The 14,033-nt window shown below is 40.9% G+C and overlaps 1 protein-coding gene and 1 long non-coding RNA gene across 6 annotated transcripts; both read right to left on the bottom strand.

Moving 5' to 3' along the window:
- Positions 1-5,793: 5,793 nt before the first annotated feature.
- Positions 5,794-6,213, bottom strand: LOC144581714 (uncharacterized). The gene is made up of 2 exons (XR_013532817.1): positions 6,090-6,213; positions 5,794-5,994 (listed from the first exon to the last, which is right to left on the bottom strand). It is a non-coding gene; the product is annotated as an uncharacterized LOC144581714 (long non-coding RNA).
- A 4,939-nt stretch (positions 6,214-11,152) lies between these two features.
- On the bottom strand, positions 11,153-13,764 carry HMGB2 (high mobility group box 2). Of its 5 annotated transcripts, none has more exons than XM_008992447.5 (6): positions 13,604-13,764; positions 13,208-13,346; positions 12,867-13,037; positions 12,508-12,653; positions 12,262-12,436; positions 11,153-11,685 (listed from the first exon to the last, which is right to left on the bottom strand). In XM_008992447.5, exons 3-6 carry the CDS (start codon positions 13,014-13,016, stop codon positions 11,539-11,541), a joined length of 618 nt encoding a protein of 205 aa, XP_008990695.1. In that variant the 5' UTR covers positions 13,017-13,037; positions 13,208-13,346; positions 13,604-13,764; the 3' UTR covers positions 11,153-11,538. The 5 variants fall into 5 exon arrangements, with proteins under 5 accessions (XP_008990695.1, XP_078222383.1, XP_008990697.1 ...); XM_078366257.1 differs by having other exon boundaries at positions 13,206-13,346; positions 13,630-13,764; XM_008992449.5 differs by lacking the exon at positions 13,208-13,346 and having other exon boundaries at positions 13,511-13,764.
- Positions 13,765-14,033: the final 269 nt, after the last annotated feature.

Raw genomic sequence — 14,033 nt, 5'->3', positions numbered from 1 at the left:
CTTAGCATTCTGTTATACGTGCTTAGAAACCTCAGTGCTTACGTCTCTGATGGAAGGAAACAAAGGTTTATTTTTACCTATGTGCCTATGTATACCAATTTTTTAAGTTTACACTTTTTAATTATAAAAAATAACCCCAGAAACATATATCTTTCTTGGCAGTATAATGCTACTATAGAATTGCCTATTAGAAGCAAACATGTCTTTAAATCAAATTTTTTTTACAAACAGGTCAAGTAAGTAGAGAAAAAGTAAAGGGAAGCCTACCACAATGAAATTAGAAATAATCCATAGGACCTTGTGGTACAAAATACATCTCAAGAGAAGCTATGGCTGCTAACACATTCAAGTAAGTGGCTGTGTTGTTTGGGGAAACTCTCAACTGACCTGTCTATTGTCATATCTCCCAATTCTTAGCTGCTGTAGAGGTGGGCTAAGAAATTTGAAAAAGTGACATAGCAGCCGGGCACGGTGGCTCAAGCCTGTAATCCCAGCACTTTGGGAGGCCGAGGCGGGTGGATCACGAGGCCAAAAGATCGAGACCATCCTGATCAACATGGTGAAACCCCGTCTCTACTAAAAATGCACAAAATTAGCTGGGCACGGTGGCACGTGCCTGTAATCCCAGCCACTCAGGAGGCTAAGGCAGGAGAATTGCCTGAACCCAGGAGGCGGAGGTTGCGGTGAGCCGAGATCACGCCATTGCACTCCAGCCCAGGTAACAAGAACGAAACTGTCTCAAAAAAAAAAAAAAAAAAAAAAAAAAAAAAAAGAAAGAAAAAGAAAAAGTGACATAGCACCAGAGTGGAGTAAATGAGAGTTCCTTATTTCTTAAGTCTCTCATAGGGATCTTAGAATATATTTCATTTCTGGACATAAAGTAACTGGGGGAAAAAATTCATATATAAATGAATGGAAAACGTGACAAGTACCTCACCAGAGAGACAGATACCATGTGAAAATTATTCCACGTGAGAGCACTTTTAAAAAGGGTTGAGCATTAGGAAACTTTTTACTGGCAGCAATCTGTTGCAAGGAAATAGACAAAAATCTGAGGTTTTGAGGGACTACTATCCTTGGAATTAGAGACTAAAGGGAGAATTGTCTCTAAATTAGATTCAGTAATTGCTTTACAATTCTGATTTTTAACATTTTGAAATGTACATATTGAGGTTGGTGGATTTCAACTTTTTAAGTGAATTGTGCTGAGGCCCTACACCTGAGCAGTCGAGATGGAGGGCTTCTTCATTTTCATAGTAGGAGGATGTTACAATGTGTTCATCTGAATGTATAGTAAAGTCTGAAGTCTGTCTGTATTCAAATCCATGTACTACTACAATTTACCCATATGACCTTTGATGAGTTTTTACCTTTATACCTCCATTTTCTCATCTATAAACTGAGGAAAGTGGCCAGGCACGGTGGCTCATGCCTGTAATCTCAGTACTTTGGGAGGCTGACATGGGTGGATCCCGAGGTCAGGAAATCAAGACCATCCTGGCTAACACAGTGAAACCCTGTCTCTACTGAAAATACAAAAAAAGAAAATTAGCCGGGAGTGGTGGCATGCACCTGTAGTCCTAGCTACTTGGAAGGCTGAGGCAGGAGAATCGCTTGAACCCAGAAGTGGAGGTTACCGTGAGCTGAGACTACGCCACTGCACTCCAGCCTGGCAGACAGGAGACTGCATCTCAAAAAAAAAAAAAAAAAAGGTGGGGAAGGTAATAGTGCCTATTTTATAGGGTTGTTATAAGGATTAACTATGTTAGCATACATAAAGTGCTCAGAACAGTTACTAGCACATAGTTAAGGAAATAAAAATGTTAACTATAATTATCTGATTTGGAAGTCTTAAAATCCTCCTTTAATTAGAATAAGACAGCCAAGCTGCAGACCTCTGTAAAGGTTTTGTGTATGTATGCATGTGTTTCATGTCAGATATCATTACCCCCACTTTACAAGTGAAAAAATGAGACTCAGAAGTTAAACTGGAGACACAGGATACAAAATCAATGTGCAAAAATCACAAGCATTCCTATACACCAATATCAGACTTAGAGAGCCAAATCAAGAATGAACTGCCATTCACAATTGCTACAAAGAGAATAAAATACCTAGGAATACAACTAACAAGGAACGTAAGGGACCTCTTCAAGGAAAACTACAAACCACTGCTCAATGAAATAAGAGAGGACACAAACAGATGGAGGAACATTCCATGTTCATGGTTAGGAAGAATTAATATTGTGAAAATGGCCATACTGCCCAAAGTAATTTACAGATTCAACGCTATCCCCATCAAGCTACCATTGACTTCCTTCACAGAACTGGAAAAAACCACCTTAAACTTCATATGGATCCAAAAAAGAGCCTGCATAGCCAAGTCAATTCTAAGCAAAAAGAACACAGCGGGAGGCATCACACTACTGGACTTCAAACTGTACTACAAGTCTACAGTAATCAAAACAGCATGGTACTGGTACCAAAACAGATATAGACCAATTGAACACAACAGAGGCCTCGGAGGCAACACAGCGTCTCTACAACCATCCGATCTTTGACAAACCTGGCAAAAACAAGCAATGGGGAAAGGATTCCCTGTTTAATAAATGGTGTTGGGAAAACTGGCTAGCCATGTGCAGAAAGCAGAAACTGGACCCCTTCCTGACACCTTACACTAAAATTAACTCCAGATGGATTAAAGACGTAACATAAGACCTGGCACCATACAAACCCTAGAAGAAAATCTAGGCAAAACCATTCAGGACATAGGAGTAGGCAAGGACTTCATGAACAAAACACCAAAAGCATTGGCAATAAAAGCCAAAATAGACAAATGGGACCTAATCAAACTCCACAGCTTCTGCACAGCAAAAGAAACAGTCATTAGAGTGAATCAGCAACCAAGTGAATGGGAACAAATTTTTGCAGTTTACCCATCTGACAAAGGGTTGATATCCAGAATTTACGAAGAACTAAAACAGATTTACAAGAAAAAACAAGCCCATTCAAAAGTGGGTGAAGGATATGAACAGACACTTTACAAAAGAAGACATACATGAGGCCAACAAACATGAAAAAATGCTCATCATCACTGGTCATTAGAGAAATGCAAATCGAAACCACATTGAGATACCATCTCACGCCAGTTAGAATGGCGATCATTAAAAAATCTGGAGACAACAGATGCTGGAGAGGATGTGAAGAAATAGGAACACTTTGACACTGTTGGTGGGAGTGTAAATTAATTAGTTCAACCACTGTGGAAGACAGTGTGGCGATTCCTCAAGGACCCAGAAATAGAAATTCCATTTGACCCAGTAATCCCATTACTGGGTATATATCCAAAGGATTATAAATCATTCTACTATAAGGACACATGCACATGAATGTTCATTGCAGCACTGTTTACAATAGCAAAGACCTGGAACCAACCCAAACGCCTATTGATGATAGACTGGACAGGGAAAATGTGGCACATATACACCATGGAATATTATGCAGCCATCAAAAATGATGAGTTCGTGTCTGAACCTGGCGACCATCATTCTCAGCAAACTGACACAAGAACAGAAAATGAAATATCGCATGTTCTCACTCATAGGTGGGTGTTGAACAATGAGAACACATGGACACAGGGAGGGGAGTACTATACACTCGGGTCTATTGGGGGGAAATAGGGGAGGAACAGCGGGGGGTGGGGAGTTGGGGAGAGATAGCATGGGGAGAAATGCCAGATATAGGTGATGGAGAGGAAGGCAGCAAATCACATTGCCACGTGTGTACCTATGCAACTATCTTGCATGTTCTTCACATGTACCCCAAAACCTAAAATGCAATAAAAATAAAAAAACTGGAGACAAAATAGTTACCGTAAGGGAAAAAATGAACTCTACCTCATGCCATTCACCTAGCATGCGAATGCAGTTTTTAGTGATCTAATTCAATCCTTGGATAGAACTAAGTGCATCTGGAAGAATACCTAAAATATTGCAACCTTTAAATTACCTTTAAATGAAATTTATCTTGGGCTTTTGCTATGAGGAAATAAACAGCAGCTGTATTAACAATTAACTACCCAAAACAAAACTAAAACGTTGAGTAGAAAATAGAGCTGAATAGACTTCCACTTCTGGCTATAACGTAGTAATTGGAATTGGACTTATGTTGCTACCCCAAACTGTTAATACTGTACAAAATATATGAGGCAACTGTTTTCAGGAATCAATACCAGTCAAAGCAGACTGATATCTAAAAGAGGAAACACACAAGGCAAACCCCAGGTTCACCATGTCTGTCTCCTTGGGAGGACATTCCCAACCATGGTGCAAGGAATACAGCTCACAATGGTGATACTATTCAACTGAGGAGGCAGAGTGGAGGCTCGTGGCTGCTGAAACAGCTAGAATCTGCAATCCAGTTTACTAGAGGGGAAGTACGCTTGAGTGTCAGGAGATCTATACAGGAATTTTTATAGCACTGCCATTTGCAATAGCAAAAACCCTGGAAACAACCTAAATGCCTATCAACAGGAAAAAGGATGAATTGTGATATAATCACACAATGGAATATTACAGAGATGAATATGAATGAACTAGTTGTTATAAACAAGTTTTAGGTGTACAGGTTGAAAAAGGCAAATGCCAAAAACTTTATTCAGTATTTTTTATAAATATCAAAAGTGACTAAAATTAAACATACAGTATGTTATACATTTATACATGATAGGTTAAACAACTTGCCCAAGTTCACAATTTTAGTACTGGGGTCAAGGACATAATCAACTCCAGCACTCAGTATCCCTGTAATCCGGTGGGATGAATTTCTATTTGGTGCCAGGAAAAACTCTCCTAAAGAACATGCATTTTCCACATATCTTCTTTAATTTTCCTCTCTACCTAGACTCTCAAGAACTTCAGGGCTGGGAACAGTGGCTCACACCTGTAACTGCAGCATTTTGGGAGGCCAAGGGGAGAGGATTGCTTGAGCCCAGGAGTTCAAGACCAACCTGGGCAACATAGCGAGATATGGTGGCACACATCTGTGGCCCCAGCTGCTTGAGAGGCTGAGGCAGAAGTATCACTTGAGCCCGGGAGGTGGAGGCTGCAGTGAGCTAGAACTGAATCTAATACTCCAACATAGTGTCTATATTAACCCATGTATATTGGCACATATACTTTGAGCTCATATTTATTGAGTACTTACTATTTTTTGCCACTAGAATAGGTGTCTTATTACCTCATTTAATCCTCAAAACATTCAAATTTTACAGATGAGGAAACCAAGAAGTTACCTGAGTTTCCTGTCACAAAACCAGTAAGAAAAACAGCCCTATTCAAACTTGTGATTCACTACCTGGCTTTTAATTTCTTTCATAACCTTTTTTCTCTTTGTATATTTTTTCATTGTATATGCCATTAATCTTTCTTTGCTAAAAATGTGGAGAATCAAAGACTTACATAAATGTGACTAGATTATGATATTTACTCTTACCTGCCCAAGGTCAATGTCCAAGTTGACTGTTCAGCCTTTCCAAAGAAAAATGTCTGGACTAGATATAAAGGCCATTTCCAGTTCCAAAATGTAGTGCTACCTAATGCTGAAGTTATTTTTCTTCCCTTTTTTTTTTTTTTTTTTTTGGAGGAGTCTTGCCCTGTTGCCAGGCTGGAGTGCAGTGGTGCAATGTTGGCTTACTGCAACCTCTGGCTCGCAGGTTCAAGCGATCAAGTGATTCTTCTGCCTCAGCCTCCAGAGTAGCTGGGACTACAGATGCATGCCAACAGGCCTGGTTGATTTTTGTATTTTTTAGTAGAGATGGGGTTTCACCATGTTGGCCAGAATGGTCTTCATCTCTTGATCTCATAATCCACCTGCCTTGGCCTCCCAAAGTGCTGGAATTACAGGCATGAGTCACCGCACTCGGCTTTTCTTTCCTTTTAATGTGACAGTCTATTGCACTCCTGAGTCACAACTATTCTATAGATGTGGTAACACCTAGGATGAGGATCACTAGAAGTTAGCACTGTTAACTCTGAAGAATAAAGGCCCAGGAGCACAATGAAGTTCCATTGAGAAACATTTTCATTTACCTTTACTGCAAGATAAGTTGAGCTTCTCATCAGGGCAAGAAGGGTTTCTGAACTATAAAACCAATGGTTAGCTGTAAGGCATATAGAAACTTTTATTAACCTTGGACCTGACTCAAGTAAAAATTATTAAACTTGTATTTACCTATACTATTTAATTTATAGAAGTAGCAAACCAGTGACCTTTGGGCAGAATCTTACCTATAGACATGTTTTGACCCCAGAATTGGAATTCATTGCCAATACTGTATTTAAAATTCAGAATTCACAAGAGTTCTAGTTTCACTTGGAAATTTGGGAAATCTGGGAATCCTGTATCCACATTTCCATCCAGCTACTGGACTGAGCTAAACAGTGGCTGACCCCTTTAACAGGGGCATTTGTATGTTTACAGACATGCATAGAACAGTTTCTGGTATTAGGGACAAAGCAGCACAAAAAGGAAAAATTTCTCTTCACTTGACCACATCGTCTTTTTCCCTGACTCGTCCCTATAGGTCTTGGCATTTCCTAATGTCAATAAATACTCCACCTTTCTCTAAAACTGTCAGTCTCCAGTAGGAATCTCGTGAAGAACTAATCTAAATATGGCTTATTTCTAGAGAGGTATGAAATTTCATTTTTAAAGGACTAGATCTTACACAGTGGCATAGCAGCTCCTTTAGCCTTCTTGATTGTATTCCCAAAGAAATAGATTACTGCTTTGTAAAGGATTTTTAGTGATATATTTAGTAATAAAAAGTCAGATTTAAGATGCTATATTTGTACTATTATAAGACAACCCTATGATTTACAGGAAGTGAAACTGGTAAAAGATAAAATGCAAAAAAAAAAAAGATACTTTCCTCTGTTGATCAGGTTTGCAGCAAGTGCTTTGTTTGATGTATGATAATTTAGCAAATTCTAACCCAGTGTCCTGCTTTTATAGATTAAAAGACCAAAAGCAGTTGCTGACATTGGGGAAGGAAATTTGAGCCTCAGAGACCTTGCACTAAAATTAATTCCAGAAGGATCAAAGATTTAATCAAAACATTTTAAAAAGAAAACAAAGGATAATTGTTCTTACAATCTTGGAGTTTTATGATCTTTGGGTGGGAAGGGCCTCACTAGAAAAGTTATCATCCGTGAAAGAATTGCTAAATTTGCCTGTATAAAGAACTCTGTGCATGAAAAAAGCATCATAGTAAAAAGGGTCATTTTCCTTAATATATAGTATTCCCAAAAACTATTAACAAAAAGACCAATGAGAAAAGAACATAGGAAATACAAATGGCTTTTTTCTTTGAGATGGACTCTTGCTCTAGTCACCCAGGCTGGAGTGCAATGGTGCAACCTCAGCTCACTGCAACCTCCACCTCGCAGGTTCAAGCAATTCTCCTGCCTCAGCCTCCCAAGTAGATGAGATTACAGGTACCTGCTACCACACCTGGCTAATTTTTCAGTATTTTTAGTAGCGACGGGGTTTCACCATGTTGCTCAAGCTGGTTTTGAACTACTGACCTCAAATGATCTGCCCACCTTGGCCTCCCAAAGTGCTGGGATTACAGAGCCCCATAAATGGCTCTTAAATATTAAAAAACAAGGGTGGTGGGAGTGTGGTGGCTTATACCTGTAATCCTAGCACTTTAATGGGTGGATCACCTGAGATCAGGAGTTTAAGACCAGCCTGACCAACATGGAGAAACTGTCTCTACTGAAAATGCAAAATAAGCCTGGTGTGGTGGTGAGTGCCTGTAATCCCAACTACTCCAGGAGGCTGAGGCAGGAGAATCGCTTGAACCCGGGAGGCAGAGGTTGTGGTGAGCCAAAATTGCACCATCGCACTCCAGCCTGGGCAACAAGAGCGAAATTCAGTCTCAAAATAAAAAATAAAAAACATTAAAAAAAACTCGTAATAGAAAACATTTTATATATGTATCAGAATAACAAAGACTAAGAAGTGTGAGAATTATTATGTTGCTGAGATGAAGAAACAGGCACTCCAAAACATTTCATTGCTATGGAGTAGATATTAGTACAACTTCTGTTGAGCAGCAATTTTATTTAGCAGGCTTCATAAATTAACAGAGCGCAAAAGCAGTTTCTGGCAAGTATTAAGTACAGGTTTTAGCTAGTGTAATTAGCACATTTTTAAATATGCATGTCTTTCGGCCCAGCTACTTCACTTCTAGGTCTTTTTTTATGTGTGACATCAACATGTTTTGATTTTTTCAGACAAAAGTCTTGGTCTGTTGCCCAGGCTGGAGTGCAGTGGAACGATAACAGCTCATTACAACCTAGACATCCCAGGCTCAAGCAATGCACCTCAGCCTCCCCAGTAGTTAGGACCACAGGCGTGGGCCACCATGCCAAGCTCATTTTTGGTAGAGACAAGGTCTGTGTTGCCTAGGCTAGTCTCAAACTCCTGGGCTCAAGTGATCCTCACACCTCAGACTCCCAAAGTGCTGGGATTATAGGCGTGAGCAACCATACCCAGCAATAGTGTTAAAAAAAAAAAAAAGAAAAAAACAATTATCCTATTATCCTTAAGGAACTGATTAAATTATGATCTATTAAATGGGATACTACATAGCTATTTAAAGGAAAATGGCAGCTCTGTTGTAATGAAAACATCCGCCAAAATAAGATTATTATTTACACTTCTTTCTTAAAGGATAGAATATTACATTGTTCATGTTGGCTCCTGTAAGACAAGGTAGGAGAATCAATGAAGGGTATATACTACATATCCTTTTACATTCCGTACTATTAAGATATGATTTTTTAAAAACTGTTTCACAAACACATCTCTGATTTGAGATCTAATTCTTGCCCTCATTTCAGTTTTTTTCCACTATGTTCACTCCTTGAAGTCACCTGGTCTTGATTATTGAGAATTCTGAGATTTGGAATTTTGATCCACACTTAAAAAGAATATCAAAGAGGTGAGTGGATCACCTGAGGTTGGGAGTTCAAAACCAGCCTGACCAACAGGGAGGAACCTCATCTCTACTAAAAATACAAAATTAGCCAGGCATGGTGGTGCCTGCCTGTAATCCCAGCTACTCAGGAGGCTAAGGCAGGAGAATCACATGAATTCGGGAGGCAGAGATGGTGGTGAGCTGAATTCGTGCCATTGTACTCCAGCCTGGGCAACAAGAGTGAAACTCTGTCTCAAAAAAAATAAAAATCAAAATCAAACATGAGCCAGGAAGGACCCATCTCAAATCCTGAGTTCATTCTGGGGGAACTCTTGATAAAAGAATAGTTGTTCTTAGCTTAGAAACTTAAAAATATGTTTTATAGAGAAGAAAATAAAAGAAATCACAGACTCCCAAAAAGAAGTGACAAGGAACCCAACAGGTCTGCCTCTCAGATCTAATATATTTAGAAGTTCTTAAGGAAACAAACTATTACTCTATTTCAGTTTTAGAAACTCTTATTTCATATCCTTTATGCAGTAGTTACTACTTTAAAATAACACTTTGACCATTAAAACACTGTGAAGTAGGTAAAGTTCATGCTGCTAGCATTTGGTAGAGCTAGGGAACTGGGACCCAAATGACATAGGTATGTACCTAAAATACATTACCCCAAATGTTTTAGCATATTGAGTCACCCAACACCAGAAAACACTGAAAATCAGTTTTCATCTTATGATCAGTGAAAGCCCCAATTTGAATGCAGAGTTTTTCATTTTTACGTAGGCCAATTTATCAATTCTTACATGGCTTTGGGAGGCCTCTCCCACTCAGAATATAATAAGAGGGCAATCATAAAGATGTTTGGAGATTTTACTTAAGTGCATTTGCTCTAACATCCCACTATTTAACAGAAGATTCTTCTTACCAATTGTGACGAGACAACCAAAGTTCCCATGGTTGGGTAACAGGAATCCTGACTTCTATTTTCAAATTTGGTAAGTAACCAAGATTGTCATATTTAACTCTAAAATCGTCAACAAATAGCTTACTTTTCTAAGCACATAGCCAACCCAGATAGATGCTCAACCTTCACTAATAACCTTTAATAAAAGTTATCTTAATTAAAATGCAGCAACTGCCTTCCCTTGTAAATAATACAATTCCTAGAAAAATTTAAACAAGTCGTGGAATATAACCATCCCAAATGGCTTCTTATAGTTGCCCATAATTCTAAAGCTTAAGATCAAACTGAAGATACATAGTCCTACCTTACTGTGGTTTCGCTTTCCCACAGTATTTTCATTCACAGAACTTTAACAGTATATTATTGCTGTTAATCTCTTACTGTACCTTATTTATAAATTAAACTTTATCAGTTGTGTATGTAGAGGAACAAACTTACTCGGCTCTTTCTGGCATCCACTGTGGGTCTTATAGCCCACACGTAAGGAGTGACTACTGTAACTCAAAATCTACTCGGGTATTCTATCTTGAAGTAGCTCAATTTAGTAACAAAAAACTCAACCTTGTTCCTTTTCTTCAGTTTGCCCTTTTAGATACGAATTCACTTCTAGCTCCTCTTCTGCATATTAAAGAGAATTTTTCACCCAAAATAAATTGTTAATATGCTGGGTCAGGCATAGTGGCTCACATCTATAATCCCAGCATTTTTGGGAGGCCAAGGTGGGTGGATCATTTGAGGTCAGTTCAAGACCAGCTTGACCAAAATGGTGAAACCCTGTCTCTACTAAAAATGCAAAATTAGCCAGGAGTGGTAGCACATGCCTGTAGTTCCAGCTACTCGGAAGGCTGAGGAAGAAGAATTGCTTGAACCAGGAGGCAGAGGTTGCAGTGAGCTGAGATCGCACCACTGCACTCCAGCCTGGGTGACAGACTACATCTCAGAAAAAAAAAAAAAATGTTAGTATATATATCTGATAAACCCGACAACTAGTTAGCTAATAAACAGAAACGTCAACTTTTAAAGAACATTTTGGAAATATGAGCATGTTTGGTTTTCTTTTAAGCCTCAAACATTTTACTTGGTCAACTGTGTCTAAGAACTATTAGGCAGAAATACCAAAAAAGCCAACATGGCTCTGGTCTTCAAATGACTTTTTCAAAGTGAAAATTAACTTAGCATATCAAGACAGACAATAGAAATAATATACATAATTTTATTACAAAATTTTTTTCTTAAAAAACAAAAGGCAACATCCTAAAAAACCAAAAATTTACTATTGATACTAATTCCTACAAGTTTGCTGTGCTACCATACACAAGTCAAGAAATTTAAAAAACCATTAAATATATAGGAACATTCAACATCAGAAGCTGTAAAATCTAACTGTATGTAGTAGCCCATCAAAAAGCTACAACCTGCATTTTTTAAAAAGTATTTTCTCTACAGAGAATCTTATCAGCTATACAAAAATCTGTACATTTTTATACTGAAGCTAATATTGAGCTGCACTTGAATTCACATTCTTAGCAAAACAATTGCCTGAGCACACACGCACACTCCACACTCATTATTAAAGGATAGCCATTTATTCTTCATCTTCATCCTCTTCCTCATCATCTTCATCTTCTTCCTCCTCATCTTCTGGTTCATTCTTCTTCTTTGAGCCTGTTGGCCTGCCAGGGCCTTTCTTTCCTGCTTCACTTTTGCCCTTGGCACGATATGCAGCAATATCCTGAAATATTGTCAAAAAATAAATAAAGTAAGCATCCGGTGTCGTTACCCAACTGTGAAAACCACCTAGCTGTAAACAATCTAAGATGATTGACCAATAACCCTGATAACTGTGTAAAAAGGTAGTCCCAGTCTGTTTTAAGAGCTCTTATCTCCCCAGGCTTTAACAAGTTTTTTGTGTAAAATGACAAGGATCGCAACAGAGCAGTATCAGTACTTTCACTACCAATATCCTTTTACCTCACAGTCCGTCCCCAGTCCCCGCTGAACCTTCAGATTTTATAAATATCTACATAAAACAATCTGACCCTCTGCTTTAAAAAAAAAAAAAAAAAGATTATACAGTAACTACAATTAAGTCTGTCTGCAAGAATATACTAGTGCTACAAACACTAGTTTCAGTCAAAAGGAAAGTTTCACTTACCATATGTGGAAGTGTAAAGTTTTCATTAGACCTTTTCAAAACAAACCTGACAACCATTAATACAAGGTTAACTCAATTTCCCAGGTTGTCTACAGTTATTACCTATACACCTAGTCTTAACAACAGCTTTACATGATTAAGATGACAATGTACCTTTTCATATTTCTCCTTTAGCTTAGCTGCTTTCTGTTCATATGGTTGTTTATCTTTGGCTGACTGCTCAGACCACATTTCACCCAATTTCTTTGCAGTATCCCCAATGGATAGGCCTGGATGTTCACTTTTGATCTTTGGGCGATGTTCAGAGCAAAACAGGAAGAAGGCAGATCTGAAAGGAAGCAACAGTTTAATAACCTGAAGGAAAAATCCAAGGGGCAATTTGATTTATTTTAAACTTACGGTGGCCTTTTAGGAGCATTGGGATCCTTTTTCTTTCCTTTCTTATCACCTTTGGGAGGGACGTAATTTTTCATCTCCCTATCATAGCGAGCTTTGTCACTTTTTGCCATATCTTCAAACTTCGACTTCTCCTTTGCAGACATGGTCTGCGGACATAAAATGAACGCCAAAAACACAGCAAAATCGTTAACTATAAACATCGAGAGACGGCAAGTTTTGCTTTCCCTGTCTTGTCAGAAAAGCCTGAAATCGTCTGCGAGTCATCGGGTGAGAGGCTCACGAGCTGCCCGCTGCCCGCCTAAGGCCCTCCTAGCCGAAAGCCACACCTGCACCCGCGCTCCATCCCTCTCCGGCCTCACCTTCCATCTCTCCGAGCACTTCTTGGAGAATTCCGCGAAATTGACGGAAGAGTCCGGGTGTTTCTTCTTGTGTTCTTCCCGGCAGGTCTGCACGAAGAAGGCGTACGAGGACATTTTGCCCCTCGGCTTGTTGGGGTCTCCTTTACCCATGGTGAACACAACGGCGTCCACCTGGCGGGGTGGGGGAAAAGCCGGCGGGTCTGCGCGGAGCCCGCAGCTGCCAGGGCGGGCGCTGGCGGGGCTCCGCTTCCCGCCCAAATCCGCTCCCGCCCTGCCCGCGCCCCCCTCCTCCCGAGGGCGGCCGCCCGCGCCCGCGCCCCCGCCCGCGCCCCGGCTCACACCCTCCTCTTCCTCCTCCCGGCCTGAACGACCGCGGCCGACTCTTCACGCTCGCCCGGCAAGTGGCTCACGGGGCCAGAGATGCCGCCGCCTGCCCTTCACCGAGTCCGGTGACTCTGCAAGCGCCCTCAAACGCCTTTCCTGAGAGAAATGTCCCCCGGCTTCCACGTCACGAGTCTCCGTCAACCGTTAATCACCTCGCGACCGACATTCAAAACTCCCGGAACCGGCCCAGCTGGGGGAAGTTTCCGCCTTCCCCGACCGCCCGCCGGCCCTCCACAGCCCCAGCCCTCGCCGACCCGCACCCCAAATGCCGTTCGCCAGGTCCAACCCCGAGAGCCACAGCGCCGAGACCGAGTACAGGCTCTGAGAGAATGGGGAAAGGCAGGCCCACGAACCCGAAGGGACTGGAAGAGATTTTTGCCTGGTACGAGCTTTTCCTCAGAGTTCCGCAAAACGGCCGGACACGACTAAGACGCTTCCCTCGCGGGGCTCCGAGGTGAACTGGTTTATCTCTAACGCAATCCTCAACCTCTTGTTTTGCAGACTTCTCCGCGCCACGGCAACTTGACGAGCTAGGCCACAAGCCACACCCCCACTTCTCTGATTGGTTCGGACGATTATTCAAACCCAGATAGTCCCCGCCCCCTGGCCACAGCGGCTTACAATTGGTCAGCGTCTTACCAGGCCCGCCTCCCACGCCTCAGCCTAGCAGGTTCGGTGGGTCGTCCAGGTCGTTAACTCCCAGACCCGTTAGAACCGGTCAGGAGAGGAATGTACTGCTCGATCCTGATTGGCGGCGGGAAGAGGGTTTGAAAAATGGCGGGC

Source organism: Callithrix jacchus, chromosome 3, assembly GCF_049354715.1.
Source record: "Callithrix jacchus isolate 240 chromosome 3, calJac240_pri, whole genome shotgun sequence".
Classification (NCBI taxonomy): Eukaryota; Metazoa; Chordata; class Mammalia; order Primates; family Cebidae; genus Callithrix; species Callithrix jacchus.
This window is presented reverse-complemented; position numbering and strand designations above follow the sequence as displayed.

Coding starts and splice junctions, on each gene's coding strand:
- HMGB2 (XM_008992449.5), bottom strand. CDS start 13,016: ATGGGTAAAGGAGACCCCAACAAGCCGAGGGGCAAAATGTCCTCGTAC. Junction 12,654..12,866: donor AGTGCTCGGAGAGATGGAAG/GTGAGGCCGGAG, acceptor TTATGTCCGCAG/ACCATGTCTGCAAAGGAGAA. Junction 11,686..12,261: donor TAAAGGAGAAATATGAAAAG/GTACATTGTCAT, acceptor ACAATATTTCAG/GATATTGCTGCATATCGTGC.